Source organism: Stegostoma tigrinum, chromosome 8 (assembly GCF_030684315.1).
Source record: "Stegostoma tigrinum isolate sSteTig4 chromosome 8, sSteTig4.hap1, whole genome shotgun sequence".
Taxonomy (NCBI): Eukaryota; Metazoa; Chordata; class Chondrichthyes; order Orectolobiformes; family Stegostomatidae; genus Stegostoma; species Stegostoma tigrinum.
In genome coordinates this window covers 13,572,624-13,593,997 of record NC_081361.1, presented here as the reverse complement: position 1 = coordinate 13,593,997, position 21,374 = coordinate 13,572,624, and the positions used below count along the sequence as shown (strand labels likewise).

Here is a 21,374-nt window from a genome sequence, read left to right as displayed (position 1 = left end):
ATCAGTAAACTCAATGTTAACATTGTGACCATGCCAATGTAAATCAGCTAAACTTTGTTACCCTGACTCGGTATCACTTCCAATTATTAAAAACCACAGACATTATTTTGGATGGTCAAAAGTCACAATATAAAGACTGATGCAAAGTACTCCACGATGTATGTTCAACCTATGTGCATGATGCAATACAGTGTATGATCCACAAATACGATGTCAAAGTGACTTCAATGAACAACTTTCAAACATGGTGCTGTGCCATCTATATACCATTTAGAAACATTTATGAACATTATTAAAACAATCTATCACTGAAAGACAACATGCAAACCCTGGCACTGAACCATTTTTAGGCTTGTAAACACTTCTGCTACGGCAGTGTATAATTTGCAAACAATATGTAAACCCCCATATCACAGCAGCAAACCACGTAGAAACAATATTTAACATACCATGCTACTGTACTGTCTTAAAACAAAATTACAATAGGCACCACTGCATTGTATTAGCTCTCAAAACCAATTAATCACAGTTTTCCAATCCAAAGCCACAGTTCTTGAATTTGGATAACGAATACTGATGATGACAAAACTGCAGCAAATGCATCAGCAATCCCTCCGCATGTTTCTTTCCATGCACTAGGGCATGACTTATTGGCTCCTGGAGATTGTGTCATTCCTTTACCCAAATCATTTTTATGTTATGTAAATTCCTCCCCTTGATTGATATTTTTAACTTCCTACAGGCAACTCTTCTACAGTAAAATGTGACATAATTCACACTTACGAAGCCTGTCCTTCCCTTATTGTTCATTATAATGTCACATACATCTGTCTTTAATGAACCCACATTCCTTTGTACCACACTCTCTCATAACATATTTATGGGAACTTTTACTGTTAGCTTTGCTATTCCTCACAAGTCTCTTTTCCCCATATTCCCGCTTTGCAGCTCTTATAACTTTCTCCAAATCCCTTCATGGCCATTTTTATTTCTAAAACAGCTCTCCCAGTCCGCTGGATTTCCACTTTTCTTTGCACTCGGCACTGCAAGATTTTCCTGGCCTCATTTGCTGGCCGTGATGCCTTAACTGCACGGATGGCTTACTTTACCCGCCCTTTTAAGGGCTGGAAAAGTATTTGACACATAGGGTGCTAACAAAATTGATGGTAAGAAGTGGTTTGAAGTGGCTGCCTGGCAACTGGCTGCAGTATACATACCCAGAGTGTGATTGCGTCCATTGGTGTCAATGAGCTGGACTGTAACCGATTTGCGGTGCTGATCATACAGTGTTGTACCATCTGCAGATAAATAAATTAGAATCGAGCTGGCCACACCAGGGTGATCAAAACTGACCTAAGTTTTAAAAAAGAAACATGAAGAAAGCAGCATTTGAAATTACAAAATCTTTTTTGTTGTTGTTTGCTGAATCTGGTAAAAGGACAAGAGGAAATACTGCAAATGGGAGAAATTGAAGTATTTTCTTTCTTTAAAACAAAAGACAGAAAATGCTGGAAATCCACCGTGTCTGAGAGAGAACAACCAACAGTTTTGGAGTGGCCCTTAGTCAGAACCCAATGTGATTTTACAGCAATAAACTCAAGTTTACAATCTCTCCTTGCAAGATCCTCATGTTGGCTCAGAAAGCCAAGTGTTTGTACTATTTCTGAAAGCATACAGCCAGATTCTTCTGGAGTCATCTACTCCAAGCCAACCTCACCAATTCTTTTCACATTCTCCCTCTGCAATTGCTTACAGATTCTCTTTCCAATGTTACAATTTGCTGCCATAGATTTTGTCGTAAAGCATTATACATTCAGATTCTCTGTCAGTGAGATCAACAATCTTCCTGACTAAACCCAAGTCAGCTTCAACTTGGATCATCCAATTGACATGGATATAAGTTGTGAAAGCAATCAATGGTCAGGTGGGGATACATTATCAAGGCAGCCCACAGCGGTTCAATGTAACATAAGATGAAACTTACACAATAGAAATAGCTCATACTGGTTCCGTGTAATGTTCAGTGTATAACATTCACTAGGAAGAGCACACACTCCTATTGGTTTAGTATTCTATCTAATGCAGGGTATTGAATAGGAAGGGTTGATGGTACTTTGCTCTATTTCCAATACAAGTTATTCCATTGGGATACTTGTTTTAGTGGAAACTTAATTCTGATCATTGAAGTGAAATTGGATATGGATTTTCACTGATGACTTGAGCAAAGGAATTCAGGCAAATTAAAATGAAAATACAGAGGTATATTTGATTTGATGCTCATTTATCTCAGAAATAAATCGTGATAAATTGGCATTTTGGAGTGTCACACAACAAAGTGGTTCCTATAATTTAATGGAAGGTTTAATGCATTTCTTTGAAATATATCTCCACTGACCATCAAAGAAGCAGCATCCAGTGCAACAAATTGAAATCTTCTTACCTTCAGCCACAGCTTGCTTTCAGCATCAGAGTTGTGGTATGAAGAGTGCTGATTAAAGTCCCATTCATTAACAGTGTAGAAGGGAACAGTACATGGAAACCAGGCATATTGGGACAGCCCATCATTCACATCCAGAAATTCAGTCTGACAAACCTGGAGGGTCAGGCAACATCCAACTCTTACAACCAGGTTTACAGAACATAACAGAACAACCACTCAATGCCCACAACATGTCCAAAGTGGTACTGCAAAATGACCAGTTTCAATTCCAACACAAAACAAACATCAAAATGACTATCAATTTACTGTTGACCATTTGGAACTAAATAAAAGAACTACAGGCAAGGTTGAATGAAGAAATTAACTATTTTTTTCAAACCATGTAAATAAACAAATGCAGAAGAATGCATCACAATTCTACAATAAGGATTCAGTGATGTGAGTGGAGCACTGCAAGTGTCTCTTGAATTCATGCTGTGTACCTAGAGTGTTCACAGATGCTGGTGTTGTACTTCTGAAAGCCAGTTGAAGAACGCGGATACTTGAGCCTATCTTTACACAACCTTACATTTACTTACAGAGTGAGGCAGCTCCTAACTCAACCATGTCACACTTTCAGGAAGTATTTCTTCAGATGTTCTCAAGTAAAACCTCATCAATGCTCCTTAATCAGCTCTAAATTAAACACAATTTAGCCAGCAATTAACAGCTGATGGGCAATGTTTCGACACCATACATAACTGTTGAATTAACATGAAGACCCTAACGAGCCAATCATATTCTTTGGAGTTACAGATTTGCACAAATTCTGCCAAACGTTTGGTGATGTAAACTTGATTATTATGTGGTGGAGCTCATGGTGGGGGTTAGGTTCAGAGACGATGATCAACGTGTCAATATTAACAGCATGGTCACAGTGTGGTGAGATGAATTTAATTTTAACATTTTAATTGAACAAAGTTGACTACCTCAGTTTACGTCACAAAAAGAGGAATGTTAATTTGCTTTTCTTTTGCTTCCTTTGTCTTCAGTATTCTTCCTTCTTTGCCTGAAGGACCTGTATGTCATGTAAATGGACCTTTCTCGACTTGACTAAAATGATAGAGAGTGGGAAAACCGGACAGGCCTCATCTACCCTACCCAACTCACCACCACTGCACAAGGGCAAAACGTTTTCTTTGTCCTTAAAGCAACCTCCAGATTTTGAATGGACTGACAAAGAAAATTGACAAGATTTCCCAACTGGATTCTTGGGGTAACAAAAAACTGATGAAGAATAAAATCTAACTAGATAAGCAGCATCAGTGTAGAGACAGAATCAGAGTTAATCTTTAGGGTGCCAAAGTAAGTAATATTGCTAATTAATATGAGACAGACAAACTATAATTATTAGTCATTAAATTTGCACAGAATGCATGCACAAATAACAAATGTAATAAAGGAACCCAACAGAACTTGAATGTGTTAAATGGCCGAAAAGCTCTCTGCTTCTTCCTCTCCCGCAGGCTCGACCAGTCCCCCTGACACCCTCATCCGCTTAGCCGAACTCGTCCTTACCCTAAACAACTTCTCCCTCAGCTCGTCCCATTTCCTACAGACAAAGGTAGTGGCCATGGGGCTCAAACTATGCCTGCCTCTTTGTAGGATACGTGGAATAATCCCTCTTCCAAAGCTACACTGGCCTCATCCCCCACCCCTTCCTCTAGTACACTGATGACTGTATCAGCACCACCTCATGCTCCCACAAGGAGCTCAAACAGTTCATCCACTTTACTAACACCTTACACCCTATTAACACCTTAAGTTCACCTGGGCCATCTCTGATGCCTCTCTTTCCTTCCTGGACCTCTCTGTCTCTGTCTCTGGCAACCGCTATCTATTTCAAGCCTACCGACTCCCACAGCTACCTAGAATACATCTGCTCTCACCTTCCTTCCTGCAAGAATGTCACTCCCTATTCCCAATTCCTTCGCATCCGCTGCATCTGCTCCCAAGATAAGGCATTCCACTCCCAGATATCCCAGATGTCCTCGTTTTTCAAGGACAGCAAGTTCTACTCCATATTGGTCATAAACGCACTTGACCCCAACTCTCGCATTTCCCGCAACTCATCCCTCACAACCCCTCCCTGCAATAACAACAAAGACAGAATTCCCTCGTCCTCATGTATCACCCCACCAACCTCCAGATTCAATGCATCATCCTTCGTCGCTTCTGCCACCTGCAATCTGACCCCATTACCAAGGACATTTTTCCCTCCCCACCCTTATCTGCCTTCCAGAGGGACCACTCTCTCCATGACTTCCTCGTCCGCTCTACTGACCCCACTAGCCCTACCACCCCTGGCACTTTTCCCTGCAACCACGGGAAGTGCTACACCTGCCCCTACACCTCCACACTCCCCCCCCATCCCAGGCCTCAAGAAAACCTTCCACATTAGACAGATGTTTACCTGCACATTTGCTAATGTGGTATATTGTATTCGCTGTTCCCGATGTGGTCTCCTCTACATCAGGGAAACCAAGCAGAGCCTTGGAGGCCACTTTGTGGAGCACCTACGCTCCACAAACTACGCTACGTTTGTGACAAATAACTGCACCTCCCAGTTGTGAAACACTTCAACTCCACCTCCCAATCCTTGGACAATATGTCCGTACTAGGACTCCTCCAGTGCCACAACAATATCACCCGAAGGCTGGAGGAACAGCATCACTTATTTTGCTTAGAAACCCTGCAGCCCAATGGTCTCAATGTGGACTTCACAAGCTTCAAAATCTCCACATCCCCCGACCTCATGCCAAGACCAGACCAGCTCAACCCCGCATCCTTGACCTGTCTGTCTTTTTTCCCACCTATCCACTTCTCCCACCTCACTGACCAACCCCCACCCCAACTTCTTACCTACTAGCCTCATCCCTGCCTCCTTGACCTGTCTGTTTTCCCTCCCACCTACCCGCCCCTCCATCCCAACTGATCAACCCCTATCCCAACACCCTACGTACACTCACCTTTCCTGGCTCAATCCCCGTCTCCTTGAACTGTCCGTCTTCTCTTCACCTATCTGCTCCTCTATCCATCTTCCATCCTCCCCTGTCTCAATTTATTTCAGTGTTCCCTTCCCCTCCCCTATTTCTGAAGCAGCATTCACACCCAAATCATCAGCTTTCCTGCTCCTCTGATGCTGCCTGACCTGCTGTGTTCATCCAGCTCTACACCTTGTTATCCCCTACTATCTTTGAATGTGTTAGTGCTGTGGTATATAATGTAATATATGCAATGCTCCTTTCTTGAAGTAATCCTAATCTCTTGAAAGGATTCCTTATCTTCTTAATTGCTAACATATAGTTCACATTCATCTATTTAGTATCAACTTTTTGCCTACCTTAGTTGAGGCAGGTTGGCCAGTTACCACTTTAACCGGACACTTCCTGTCATCCTGGTAAGGGGTGAAGGCCTGTGCTGCCCACTGGTCAGTGAAACCCTCTGGTGTGGGAAAGCCACAGTCACGAACACTACCTCTCCTCTCAAATTCCTCACAGACTCCGTCCCCATCATGAACGTAACAGAGGCTGGGCTCTCCTAAAGAAAGGCAGAGTGGAAGTTACATGAAATGTCAGACCACGTAACCTAGCAATGTTGCCAGGAACTCTGCACACATTGAGTCAATGAAAAATGTTGTGACTTTGCTCTCTAAGTAAATACATCACCCAAGCTAAACACAGAAAGAATCATACAAACAACAACAAGATGATTATCAGTCAATGAGTCTTGATGCTGGTGTTTGAAGGCGGGACTAGAGGAGAAATCATCTGTTCTTCTCTTTAAGAATAACAGGAATCTTTTAATGTCTCCCAGTCAACGCAGCAGCTTCCTCAGGAGTGTAGGATAATTTGATTTAATTTATTATTGTCACATGTACCCAAGTACAGTGAAAAGTTTTGTTTTGTGCACAGTACACACGGATCATAACATACAAAGATCACAGGGTGATAGAACACAGTGAGAAATACAAAGTCATGGCTGCAAAGAAGGCACACAAACAGCGAATATCAGCATTAGATTTGAAATGTTGCCTGGTAATGTTTGCCTGGTTTACATCATCAGCTTGAATCTGTAATCTATTGACTCAGCAATGGGTCAACAAAGCCAAGGTGGCATTAGTATTTCAATCAAGCCTAACATGCAGCACCAAGCAGGGGGATTCTCATACAGGCCCACCTTTAGCAATGCACTAGGACCCAACAGGGGTTTACCAGCAGCATCGTAGAGCTGGAAAACCAATGGCTATGTCCTGTGTTTCCTGAGCTGCTTTCACTTGCCCTCCACAAGACAGATCCCAAAGTCAGCGAGCATTTGTAACAGGACCCTCTCCGCACCAAAAGGATGGCTGTAGTTGTAAGCTCCATGTCGCCTCAGGGCACTGGGCTGCTGGCAGTAATAGTGGTTGTGGTGCCAGAATACAGACATCAGCTGCTGAAACAGTACAGCATGGCAGAACAATCAATCCGCACGAGACACAACCTCAACACTTTGGAAACTGAAAACGTCCAGGAGAGAGATTTGGAGAAACATTTCCGACACCAGAGGCAGAATCTTGCGTCAGTGAAGGAGGGTCAGGTCACTAAACCTTAAAGGAAATGCACAGCACAGAAAGAGGCCATTTGGCCCAACTATTCTGCTATATATGAACCTCCTTCCTACCCACCTTCATCTCATCTGATCTACATGTCCTTTTATCCCTTTCTCCCTCAACTGTTCATTTTGATTTTGCCTTAAAATGGCATATGAGGGTTTGAAGAGTAATTGAGAACATTCGTCAAATTTGGTACAAGGCATTCATCAACAGCAGAGGGTGGAACAATGGTTAGCACTGCTGCCTCACACTTGATGTTTTGGGTAAATGGTCATCTGGCAGATTGTACCAGTTACGGGACCTGGGTTCAATTCCATCCTCAGGTGACTGTCTGCATTTGAGTTTACATGCTCTCCCCATGTCTGTGTGGGTTTCCTCTGGGTGCTCTAGTTTTCTCTCATAGTCCAAAGATGTGCAGGTTAGGTGATCGGGCCATAGGTTTCGCAGGGTGAAGGGGAGGGTTTGGGTGGGATGCTCTTTGGAGAGTTGGCATTGACTTGATGGGTTGAACAGCCTGCTTCCACACTGTCTCCTTTGATACTTAGGAAGAACAGAATGTTACTGTGGCTTAATGAACATTTCCAGTCTCTAGAGAAGATAAACCAAATGTATTTTCTTGCAACTGCCCAGAGGTGGGTTTACTTTAAGGCAAAAACAATTCACAGTGTGAAGGACTGCTGCAAGAAACACAGCCGTTCAAAGGTTGTGTTTCAGTGGTGCGTGAGAGCGAATACCAGTAAAAAATGAAGTGTCAGCGCTCAGTGTTACCTATTCTCCTGCAGGCTCCTTCTCAATCACCTATTAATGGGTCACAGCCTCCGATGTGTGAATGCCCTTTCTATAAAACATATCTGATGTTTTGGGTAAATGGTCATCTGGCGGATTGTACCAGTTACGGAGGTTAGATTGCTCCACTGACCCAGTCCCATCTTCCCATGTGGACTGAATGAAAACAACAGTGTGAGAATGGTTTGGATTAAGAGCAGTCCTTTGCTTTTTTAAAAAAATATTAGAAAACCTCACTAGTTTTTCAGAAGGCCTTACCATGAGAAAAACTGGTATCCGTAATGACAATGAATTCAAAGCAGAAGAACGTGGAACTAATTAAATCAGTTCTAGTTAACAGTACCGAACTGACTGGTGTTTATTCAAACGACATACTAGACCCAGCCCACCAATATTTCACATGACACCACGACTAAAGACAAAGTGAAGAAACATATGCCATTGGTGGACAAAGTATAAAAGCCTGAATACATTCTGATCCAACTGACATATCACCTCTCCTAATATGAGACATGTGAGTACAAACGGGGCAGCATGCCAGACACCATCCTCCACTGAGAAGCATTAGCCCTGTCAAACGATTCCACTAGACTTAATGCTGGTAATCAGGAACAGCACTATTCAAACAGATCACAAGCTGCACACAGGTGCCAATGGTCAAAATTTAGAATTGTAGTTAATACTTTGAGCAAGCAGGACAATTCCAGCTGACACAAGCCAGGAATGAAATGCAGAATAAGATGGAATTACTCAAAACTAGGAATGAATCTGCTGGTACACCTTTTGGTTCTACACATGTCCCACTACTAACCCTTCATGTTTTACACCAGTATTCCTTTTGGTATAAGCATAAGGGGGAGGTGATGGCTGAGTGGTATTATTGCTGTACTGTTAATCGGGAGACCCAGATATGTTTCAGAGTACCTGAGTTCAAGTGCTGTAGATGGTGGATTTGAATTCAATTAAAGGTTAAGAGTCTAATAATGACTATGTGCTAATTATGGGGGGGGGGGGGGACATCCTACCTGGTTCACTTAGGCTCTTACCTAGTCAGGCCTACATGTAGCTCCAGACCCACAGCAATATAGTTGACATTTAACAGCCCTCTGGGTGAATTAGGGATAGGCAATAAATGCTGGCCCAGCCAACAATGCCCTCATCCCATGAATGAACATGTTAGTCCTAGCCTGTACTCTAACTCAGGGGATTTCCCTTATGTACCTTCCTTCCCTCCATTCATACCCTGTTCTGTTCTCACTGTACAAATGTTGCATCTTTAACATTTTCTCGTTCTAATAAAAGGCCACCAACCTGAAACACTGACTCTGGTTTCTCTTTCTCCCCGGAAGCTGTCTTGGCCTATTGAGCATTTCCATCATTTTCTTTTCATTTCAAATGGCATCTGCAAACTTTGATATTTTTGTGGAAGAAGAGGTCAGACAAGTACAACGAGGAGAATGTAATGGGTTGTAGTGACAAAAGCAAAACACTGCAGATGCTGGAAATCTGAATTGAAAACAAAGTGCTGGAGAAATTCAGCAGGTTTGACAGCATCTGTGGAGAGAAACAGCGTTAATGTTAGAAGTTTGATATGATTTTCAGAACTGAAAAAGAAGCTGGAAAGTTGTGTTTTTGTTCATACTGATGATAGGGGGGAGGAAGGACAAATGAACACATTGTGATGGTGGTCACTGCAAAAGACAAAGGTAGTGCTAAAGATGGTAAAGGAGGGAAAGAGATATCAAATAGGTGTAAAAGTTAGCTGTGAAAAGGAGAAAATGAGCTGGCATTGCAAACAGCAAACTCAATACAAGACAAACAAGAAATGGCCAGAGGAGCATGTGAGAATGCATGAGCAATGGGAGTACAGAGGTCACCCGGTCTGAAATTGTGGGATCCCATGTTGATGCTAGAGGCTGTAAAGGTGTCCAAGTTCGAACAAGAGGTTTTGTTCCTTGAATTTGCGTTCAGCTTCGGTGAATCACTGTCACAGGCCCAGGAGAGTAATGTTAGCACGGGAAGATGGTGGTTTATTGTAATGACAAAATAACAAGAAACCACAAGGTTGGAGTCATTCTTACAGTCAGACAGATGTGTTCCACAAAGCGATCACCGAGTCTGTGTGTTAGTCTTACCAAAGTAAGACAAACTGCATTGCCAGCAGAGAATGCAGTAGACTGGATTAAAGTGTATATGAGGTTTTGACAGTGACAAAGAAGGTCGTCAATGGGCAAGTGTTACACCTTCTATAACTGCATGGGAAGGAGTCATGGAAGAGTGAGGAAGTGTTAGGAGTGATTGAGGATTGGATCAGATTGTCATGTAGGGATGGCCCTGTGAATGTTGACAGCAGAGGGGAGTCAAAGATGTGTTCAGTGGTGGCATCTTGCTGGAGGTAGTGAAAATGACAGAAGATGATCCTTTGAATGCAGGGGTTGGTGGCATGGAAAGTGAGGACAAGGGGAATGAACCCTACTGTTGTTCTGAAAGGGAGGGGAAGGGGTAAGGGCAGAAGTGTTGGAAATGGCTCAGATATGGTTGAGGACCCTTTCAACTATTGATCTTAGTAGGAGAATATTGATGATAATAGGTCGGCACAAGATCATGGGCGGAAGGCCTGTACCGTGCCGTACTGTTCTATGTTCAACTATGGTGAAGGGATCCTTGATGGAGAAAAATAGAGGTCATGTCAGAGGCTCCCTGATGGAAGGTGACATCATCAGAACAGATGGGACAGAGACAGAGAAACTGGGACAATACAATGCAATTCTTCCAGGAGAGAAAATGTGAGGAGGTGTAGTCCAGATAACTGCAGGAGGCGAGGGGTTTGTAATGGATTTTGGTAAGCAACCTGTCCCAGAAATAGCAACAATAAAGCCAAGGAAGAATAGCCAAGAGGCAATGATGGACCAGATGAAGGTGAGAGAAGGACAGAAATTGGGACCAAAGTGATGAGCTTCTCCAATTCAAGAGAAAGGAAAAAGCACTAATGATATCATCGATGTACCACAGAAAGAGTTGTGGATGGGGGCCCAAGTCGCACAGGCGCAAGGAATGCTCCACACACTCAACAAAGAGACAGGTATACTTGGGATCCATGTGTGTATCACTGCCCACAACTTTGGACTTGGAGAAAGTGAGAGGAGTTAAAGGAGACATTGTTCAAAATGAGAACGAGCTCAGCCAGGTAAAGGAAGCTAGAGGTTGTTAGTGACCAGGTAGGCCTCTTTTAAAAGAAGAAGTGAACAGTCTTCAGACATCCTGATGGATAATGGATGTGCAGAATGACCGGAGAGGGCAGCTCAGACCTGAAAACTGGAAATTGTGGAACCTACGTAAAGTGTCAGAAGAATCACAAATGTAAGTGAAAAAAGACAAAACAAGGGCTTAGAGTAACAGGAACAAGATAGGAAGAAGCATGTTCAGTGGCACATGAACAGGCAGAGATGATAGATCTGCCAGGGTGGTCCTGGTTGTGGATTTTGGGAAAGAAATAGAAGCAAGGTGTGTGACATTGGTGGACTATGAGATGGGAAGCTGTGGAAGGGAGATCTCCAGAAGAGGTCAAGTCAGTGACAGTCCTGGGAATGAAAACCTGGTGTTCTATGTTGGAGTCATGATCTACTGGGGAGATAAGAGGTGGTGTTATGGCAATATGGTTAGATGAGGGAGGAAAGGAGGAAGTTTGTGTGGAGCATAAATATCACCTTAGACAAGTTGGGGCTGAATGCCTTGTCACAATGCTGTTAATTTATAATAATGGGTAAAAATGAATGAAAGTTGGCTTGTCTCCATTAACGACCTTCAGCAGATAAACTCAAAAGACGTTTTCAAGTTTAAAAAGAAAACATAAAACAATTACCCAGTCATAGTTAACTAACCAGTCATGACAGGTGAGGTGGTGGCATGTCACTGGACTAATAAACCAAAACCTCAGGCTAATGCGCTGAGGACACAGGTTTGAATCTCGCCATGGCAGATAGTGAAATCTGAATATAGTAAAAATCTGGAATTAAAAAACAGTCTAATGACAACTGTGTACCAAAGAGGGGAAATCTGCTGTCCTTAGCTGGTCTGGCTGACATGTGATTCCATATCCACAGCAATGTGGCTGACTCTTAACAGCCCTTGGACAATTAGAGATGGGCAATAAATGCTGCCTTAGTAAGTGGCACCTATATGCATGAACAATTAAAGAAATATGATGGAAATAATTCGAAAACAAGGACAATGTTTAAAAATGAGGTTTTACAGATGATACCAGGACTTAGATGTTACATCTAATTGAGTCTCTATTCACATTAGGCTGAGGTGTGACTAACAGAGGTGCTTAGAAGAATGCAGAAAGTCAGAGTGATAATGGGAACTGCAGATGCTGGAGAATCCAAGACAATAAAATGTGAGGCTGGATGAACACAGGAGGCCCAGCAGCATCTCAGGAGCACAAAAGCTGACGTTTCGGGCCTAGACCCTTCATCAGAGATCGCTGACGTTTCGGGCCTAGACCCTTCATCAGAAAGTCAGAGTGGGTGCTTTATAATGGCAGCAACTGGACAGCTGATGAGAGATGCACATCCTGTCTGTAATGGAAGATCGATCGTATTAAGCATTCCTAAGGGATTTGACAAGACAGCAGTGGGCTTTGTTAGGATTAAGAACAGTAGGGGTTGGCAAGAGTTTGGGGGGAGGGGGCGTGGTTTAGAGGTTCCACTCACCAAAAGCTATCAACCAATCACAGTCCAGAACAGCCATACCCTTGAAGACATGCTAGTGTAGCACAACCTTAAAGGGTGACTTTGAGTGACAGGAAGAAACTCCTATGGGTCTCCTGTCATTGTCTTAACCAGGGTGGCGGCTAGAAGGCAGTAGGTTTTGACATCTATATTTCAATACATGACCCTTCCCTCACCAACCATTCAGAGGGGAGATTGATAAACTTCCCCGCGTGTTTCCACTTGTGGAGCTCATTATCATGCTTGAGTCAAATAGTATCAATGCACTAAATTGTTCAGTTCTGCTCACAATGTTATAAGAAGGATGTGATTGCATGAGAGGCTGGAGCAATGAAGACAGCCTAGATAGGATGGAGTCGTTTTCCTTAGAGCAAAGACGACTGAGGGGGTACTCGATTGACATTTACAAAATTCTTATGAGTGTAGATTGAGGAAATAAGGAGAACTTTTTCGCCTTAGAAGAGAGGCCAATAAGCAGGAGGCATAGTTTTAACGTAAGGAGCAGGAGTTTAGAGGGGATTTGAGGAATTTATTTTCACCCAGAAGGCAGCAGGGATCACCGTCTAAAAGGGCAACAGAGGCAGGTGCCTTCAAGACATTTAAGAATTATCTAGCTGAGCACTTGAAATATCATAGCATTCCTTTGCAGGAAAATGGAACTAGAAAAGGTCAATACTTGTTGATTAGTGCAGATATGATAGGCTGAAGGGCCTTTATCCATGCTGCGCAGAGACACTGAATAGCAATATACACTAGCTCAGAAGGGACAAGGGGCAAGAGACTCATGTTGCATCCACATGATGAGGGAAACAAGTGTTCCAAGCCAAGTTGACTTGTTAGAAACATGAATACGTACAGGAGGATATAATCTACCAGGTATAGCAGAGATGTGGCCTAAGGTTAGATGAAATGGAGACTTGATATCCCTCATCCTTACATTTGCAGGAATGCTAGTAGGATCAGATCATATTAAATAAATGATTCTATCACACTGTTAGAACACATGAATGTCCTAGGGGTTTTTATATCGAGATGGAATCCACATGGATATAATTAAGGAAAAGAATGGGAAATAGTATAATTTTTTTGTCTTGAAATGAACAAGGAAAATGGGGATGGGAGACAGGTTGTGATCTGTAGACAACTCAGAATTACTTTTCCGAAGTAATCCAGCTTTGGGTTGCATCCAGGGCTGCTTCTTAGTTGAGTACATTTTTTGGAAAACAAAGATTTAGTTTTGGGTAACGGATAAGTTCTAACAACTGAGAAATAGTGGCCCATAGTTAGGTTAAATACAAGAACAGTAAAGGGAATTTAAGAGTGGAAGACAAAGGGAACTGCACTGGACATCAAAATTCAGTGAGATAAAAAGAAAGTTGTGCCCCAATAAAGCGACAGAAAGGTTTGCAAAATGTTTGGCAGTGGGAAATTTTCCCAACATAAGGAGCCTGGAAAAGGAGCAATACATGTAATAAGTAACACAACAATATACAATAAGAATTGGATTGTAACGTTTATTGTCATGTGTATTCAATATAAAATACTGTGAATACCATCGCTGTGCAAAGGCACAGTTTGCATTAACTTAGAACAAAATAGAAATGTAAACAGGCAGCTAAAGAGAGTCCAATACTAAATAAAAGCTGAAAGAACTGCGGCTGCTGTAAATCAGGAACAAAAACAAAGTTGCTGGAAAAGCTCAGCAGGTCTGGCAGCATCTGTGAAGGGAAAAAAACAGAGTTAACATTTCAGGTCTGGTGGCCCTTCTTCAGAACTGACCCAAAACATTAACTCTGTTTTTTCCTTCACAGATGCTGCCAGGCCTGCTGAGCTTTTCCAGCAACTCTGTTTTTCAAACAGAGTCCAACCTTTCCCTCTCTGCTGCTACAGTCCCACTCCAGGTTTCCCAGCCCACACTGTGTTGCCGCCAGAGTCCTGCTCTGGGCTACACCAGCCCTCAGCATGTCACCACCAGGGGCCCACTCCATGCAAAAGCAAGCGTCTCACTCCAGGCTTCACAGGCCGGCCGGCTCAGCAATCATGCCACGTCTGAAGACGCCACTGCTGCCTTCCTACCGAACAGCCCTCTTTATCAGGTAATTTTGAGAAAGAAGAAGGACAAGAGGGAACAAGATAAAGAAAAATGCAGACCAAGAGGAAAAGCCCAAACACAGAAGCCCAGACACTCCGTTGGTGCCATCTTGTGGGATGAGGAATGATTAGAGAGAAGCTAGAAACCTCAGAGATGAAGGCAAAATTCCAATGACAGGGGTGGAAAGCATGATAGATTTATTAATTCAAATAGAGTTTTAAAAGAGCGGCACAATTTCAAGATGATGTAAGAATAAGGTCTACTGTAGACAGCTCACAAGGAGTTGCCATGCTCCAGTGCCAGTTTCTTTAATACTAAAGTTAATACTAAATTATGTTTACAGTATTATGTTTTATTATTTATTATTTCTATATTAAATATATTGTATCAATTTGAAACAAAAGACATTGAAAGTGAGAACCTGCTAATTGCATAAAAATTGAATCATGAACAAGGGCTTGTTGAAGTTGGATGATATGAAATATATGTACAAAGAATCATTTCTCATTTTTCCAACCTTCACCATCTGCCTATCCAAATCCTAACATTAAATTGTTGACTACAATCAAACAGATAGGATTTGAGAAAGTTAAGTTGTATCTGGCTAATACGAGGCGTTGATCCGAGAGATAGAAGGTTGTAGCTGAAGTTGTAAGAGTTATCAGAAGTCAACCATAAGATGTCTCACAAAAGTTTGTTCAACAAGTTCAGACATATGGTACAAGAAGAGATGTTGCAACCCAGATAGACAGCTAGTTAATACACAGCAACTAGTCAGGGTAAATGTGTACAAAGACAGAAGTTCCTAGAAAAGCTCAGCAGGTCTGGCAGCATCGAGCGAGAAAAAATTCAGAGTTAACGTTTCGGGTCCAGTGACCTTTCCTCAGATCTGGGTAAAGGCGTGTTGTCTAACTGAAGGTGAAGTGAAATGCTGTTCAAGACCACCAACTAAGCCAAAGCAATCCAAACTAAAGTAAGAAATAAAGTCAAAAATATAGAAGCCAATATGTTCCCACAAACAGCAATGAGAAAATGATCAAATCACCTGCTATTTTGTCACATTGACTGCAAGATAAACACTGACCAGGCCATCAGGGATAATACCCCTGTTCTCATCAACGTAGCCCATGGGATCTTCATCATCTACCCAAGCACCCAGATGGGGCCTCAGTTTAATATCTCATCTGTAAGATGGCACTTACATAATGCAGCACTCCTTCAATAATACCCTGGATATGTCAGCTTTAAGCTTTCTGCTGAAGACCTGAAACCTTACGATTCAGAGGCAAGTATGCCAGCAAGAAGCCAAGTCTGACACACAGATGAACTGGATACGGCTTTCCCCATGGAGTTACTGCTTCTAATTTTAGCTTGTGTGGGGAACAAAATGTTTAAAGTTGTCAATTATGCTAATTCTAGAATATGGCAAATAGAGATTAGGACTGGGAAGGATGTGAAGAAATACTTATAACTCCATATGACTGGCACAGAGATGATCAATGCAATCTAACCTAGATCTTGAAAGAATATTGAACGCTCTGAACTCAATTAATGGGAAGTCCTGGGCCCAGGGTTTTATATTACACATAACCAGATTTGGGGGCAGTGAATATTATTTATATAGAACAATACTGCAGAAAGCTGCATCACAGAAAGATTTAGGAGTCCTCATGCATAAATTATAAAAATTTACAGACAGCATACAAGTTCACAGGTAATAGGCAAGGCAAATGGAATGTTAGCCTTCAATTCAAAAGTAACGGAGTATAAAAATGCAGAGGTCTTCCAAAAACTGTCCAAGGCATTAGTTAGAACACAGCTGGAATACTGTGAACAGTTCTGGTCACCTTATCTAAGGAAAGATATATTAGTTTTGGAAGCAGTCCAGAGAATGTTCTGAAGAACCCGAAACATTGAGTCTGCTTTCTTTCCACAGACGCTGCCTGACCTGCTGTGGTTCTCCTACTATTTCTGGCTTTGTTCCAGAGATACCCGGCCTATCTTCTGAGGAGAAGTTGAGCAGGTTAGCTCTGTATTCAGTGGAATGCAGAAGAATGACAGCCAGCCTTATGGAAAGGTAGAAGAGCCTTCATGAATGTGGCAGGGTAGATTTGGAAAGATTATTTCCCATTGTAGCAGAGCCTAGGGTCAGAAACCATAATCTCAGAGCAACGCAGTCACCCAGTTAGGACGAAGATGAGGAGGAATTTGTTCTTTTCAGAGGAAAGTGAAGAGATGGAATTCCTTAGCACAAAGGCTGTAGAGCCTGGATCATTAAGTATATTCAAGGCTAATACAATCAAGATTTTTAATCAGCAAGAGAATCAATGGTTTGGGGACAAGTCAGGAAGATGGAGTTGAGGAGTATCCATAATCTTACTGAATGGCAAAGCAGCCTCGATGGGTTGAACGGCCTATTTCTGTCTTCTTTCTGATCAGTTTACATACATTACAAAACAAGATATTGAGGTAGTGTGTGTACATTACACATAACCAGATATAGGAGTAGAGTGCATATGATACACAAAACCACATATATGACCACTGTTTATGTACACCATACAAACCACCAGATACAGTAGCCGTGATAAAGGGCTTCAAAGTCTGATGCTCTATGTACTGAGCTACCTGGGTATGGACAGCATTATTTAGTGAGAACTCACCCAAACAGTTAAAATGTTCCTCTATCTGACACCGCCTTGAGCAGCCATCGCCATCTAATAAATTACCGTCATCACACTCTTCTCCAAGATTGCTAGGAGAGAAAATAACAAACATGAAATATATAGAAAATCCTCAGCATACTCTGCACATGAAGGTGATAGGAAGCTCACCTGTACAGGCTTTCCTAACATGGAGCTGTACTGAAGCTGCTTGGCAGTCACATTCACACAAAAAAAGTACCAACCCATTATTATCACCATACAGCTTGTACTCATACATATATAGTACAATTTGAGTATCATGGGCTGATTCACTACCTTCGAGTGCTGTAATTACTCCATGATTTCTCTCCAATACCATCATGCTGACTGTGCAATCTTTGTGTTTCCTTCTGCGGTGACTTATCACAGCCTCCTATGTCATTGACTGTTGTACCCAATTTAACTGCATTCCACCAATTTGCTCAACTGAGGGCAGTGCTCAGGGAGAAGATGCTTCCACCGATCTCTGTCCCTGTGGCTGCCCATTATTTACTAACTCCTACAGGAAAGGGACAGAACAGGCCTATGATCCCTCCCTATTGAAGTGAAGCCTCATCACAATCAGGGCCATACATGAAGAAAAGCTGCTTGCTCGGGATGAAGTAAAGACGTCGGTGCTTGTTGGGCAGCGTTCCAACATGTCAACAATATCAAGTGTTGTGAGGAGAAAACTCCGAGTGTCACTTTTAGTCAGAAGGCCCTGTGTCTAAGCCCAACTCGAGACCTGAACACATTGAGATCTTAAATCTTTTCTCTTTTAAGTATACAGGATCCCATGGCAATTTGAAAGCGCACTCTTCCGCCTCACATTTATTCCCCTCGTTCAAAACATCACCAGAAATACGTTCTCCAGCTTTGGGTGCTTGTCACTGGCTGCTGTATTTATCTGCCATAAATTCACAGAGAATACGCTTTCATCTGTTGAATGGACATCTCAGTCCAGATCGTCCATTGAACACAGAGAGACTGGGCATAACTCTGAAGAAATGTAACTGTGACCTCTGAGGTGTCACACCACATTGGCTACATGAGGAATTGCCCAGGAATTTTAATCCTCCATTTGGTACCCTGCCCACCCTGTTACATTGACACCCTGTCCATTCTGTCACCATGACACTGTGCCTTCTTACATCTGTTATACTCACTCAATAAAATACAGTGAAAAGCTATGTCAGTGCCTTTAGGCTTTCCAGTGTGTTCATGAATGAATGAACTTACCAGAATACGACTGTCGATGAGGTAAGAAGTTGGAGTGGCCTGGCTACCACCAAGGATCCTCCACTGTCAGGAAAGTCTCGAAAACCTGGTAAGCTCTAGAGTTCTAGAGGGGCCCCGTTCAGACACCAGGGCCAGCTTCATTGCCAGCTCGTGAGATCAGTTAGCTCAGCTAGGAACAGCAATCACACAGCAATAACCCAGCCATGCAGAGACCACTCTGCAGTACATGGTGGAACTCATTTCAACAGACACTAGAGGATCTTCTAATTGTCACATGAACCAAATTCATGCCCTTTCCAGTGTTACTTTTCTCACATTCAAACTCAACATTGATTGAAACTTTTCAAGGGCTCTCAGGGAATTCTGGATTTTGTCCTGAATGTCTGGAATGGGAGTAGGTCAGAGTCAATTGAATCGTCAAGGGTTGGATCCCTCAGCCCTAACACAGCCCTAAGGTAGGGTCTTCAACATGGGAAAGAAAGAACCTGAGACTCACCGAAGTTTCACCCCATGGCCAGAAACTGAAAGTGACCCTTTAGTTTTTGAATTATTCATTCATGGAATGAGAGCAGTGCTGGCTAAAGCAGCATCTACAGCCCACCCCAAACTGCCCAGAGGACAGTTCAGAGTCAATCACATTGCTGTGAGTCTGGAGTCACATATAGGTCAGATCAGGTAAGGATGGCAGTTGTCTTCTCTAAAGAACCTTTGTGAACCAGATGGGTTTTTTCCTGATGATTGGCAATAGATTCACGGTCATTACTGGACTCTTAAATCCAGATGTTTATTGGATTTAAATTCCATCAGTTGTTGGTGGGATTTGAACTGAGGTCCCAGAACATTACCTGGGTCTCTGGATTAACAAGTAATCATACCATGAGGGCATCACCTCCCCAGCTGTCAGCTGCCGGTGACAAACGTTCTACCCCTCCCTCACTGTGCGGTGCACCATAACCTAATGGACTGGTTAAACCCAGGCTTTCCAAGTACCCAGATGGAAAACACTTCACAAACTGGCATTTGAAACAAAAAAATAAGGAATGAGGAGGTTATCAGCATATGGTTTTTAATTCAGATTAAGTGTTGGATTTATTTTTCCTTACTTTTCCACTCGTTCATCCCCACAAAAGGGACTGCCGTGTAAGTAGAATAGAGGTGGGGTGAGATCACTCGACGTGGATGTGGCCACTACCTTCACTTGGTAGCTGTAAACTCTGCCTGGGACAACCTCCCTGAAAGGACATCATTGACAAATGTTAGTAACAAATCCCACCCCAACCCGGCCACCAACCCAGTTTTCACAAGGGAGAAAAATGCATGACATAACAGTGAAAACACCTGGATAGGAAGATCAGAAGCACAAAATTCAAATAAACTGCTTAAAATCTGACAAATATACATTCAAACTTTCTAACAAATTCTGGAAAGGTTAGGCAGTACCCTGATGAGGGAGGCCCAAGAGGTAAACATTGCCAAAGCTAGGTATTCTGGGAACAGTAAGGATCATCAGCCACCAAGTGAGGTGGATCTCTAAGGTTTTTATGTTCTATAGAAATGAGGGAGAAGGACTATGTCACCAGTCACAGGAGCGAATGAGAAAGAGACTCGTTCAACATGTTCTCCAGAATTAATTATCAACAGGGAAACAAAGCATCGGGGAGGGGGGGGGGGGGGGGACAGGAGAACAAAAATAAAGCTAATATGAATCTGTCAGTTGCTTAAGTTGCAAAAAAGCTTCAAGCCCCAAGATGATTCACTCACTGTCAAGGCTGAAGCCCAACAAGTGGCTCACATGCCAGCCATTTAATGGTAGCAGCTCAGCTCACTAACGTTTGATACAAACCTTATGTCAGCATGTTTTCTCATCAGGTTTGTAATATTTGTTTGACAGACTCCAGAAATTGGTTGCCATGTATCTGTCCATTCACATGGGTCATCTACATCTTTAAACTCCCTGGGATTCCCAAGTTGTGAGACACACAAGTGAGTGTTGTGAGTGTTGAAAAATGTGCTTTAATAAAGTTCGGAGCTTGTTAACACCCTCCAGACTTAACACCTCACAGCTGGAGCATAAGAAGAAAGCACAATGCTTTTGTGCTCCCTCTCCACTTGTATGTGGAGACACAGTGATGAATGTATAAAGAGTGAAAAGAATACATTTCCGTAAAACTCTGCCGATTCTATATCCCACACTCTCAGATGTTACTAAGTGTGTCAGACATCCATACAAATTGCAATACATGAGACGGCCTGATATACATCACTTCTCCATTTTTAAGCACCAAAGGCCATGGTTTGGATTACATTTGGTGAAAAGATTAACCTTTTCCTGCAAGCTCCTGGGCAACGATCTCTGTCAATTACATTTCTGTTGCACGGCACAGCTTTGAGGGACCTTGCTCTGGATGTGGAGGATGGTACTGGCCCCTGTCCTTTACTCAATCCTTCCCTCATTTGGTAACTAACAAGTTTAATTTTTAAAAAAATGTTTTCCCTCTGGAGCTTGTTCTCTAGCCCGAATGCATTTATGTTTTAAAAGAAAATAATCTAACCGGGATTTCTTGAGTTAAAGAAAGAGGGTTTATTAAAATACGAGAAAATGCTTAAAAAACATGCAGCAGACACAGATTAGTAAGAGCATCAAGTGTAAACAGTAAACATCAAAACAACAGATTATACAAATCAATTTTGGGATTATCCAAATAGATTATGGAATTTTTCTTTAAAAGATGGGTGATTCCAATAGCACTGATTTTGGCAGTTGAGT

The 21,374-nt window shown here is 42.4% G+C and overlaps 1 protein-coding gene across 2 annotated transcripts in view; it reads right to left on the bottom strand.

Moving 5' to 3' along the window:
- The window catches only part of pappa2 (pappalysin 2), a 525,171-nt gene that overhangs the window by 348,776 nt on the left and 155,021 nt on the right, over nt 1–21,374 (bottom strand). For both annotated transcript variants that reach the window (XM_059647765.1, XM_059647766.1), the window contains exons 8-12: nt 19,711–19,839; nt 17,348–17,439; nt 5,823–6,019; nt 2,441–2,593; nt 1,218–1,353 (exon numbers count right to left, since the gene is read on the bottom strand). In XM_059647765.1, coding sequence (XP_059503748.1) covers nt 1,218–1,353; nt 2,441–2,593; nt 5,823–6,019; nt 17,348–17,439; nt 19,711–19,839 — 707 coding nt within the window. The remainder of the gene's footprint in view (nt 1–1,217; nt 1,354–2,440; nt 2,594–5,822; nt 6,020–17,347; nt 17,440–19,710; nt 19,840–21,374) is intronic.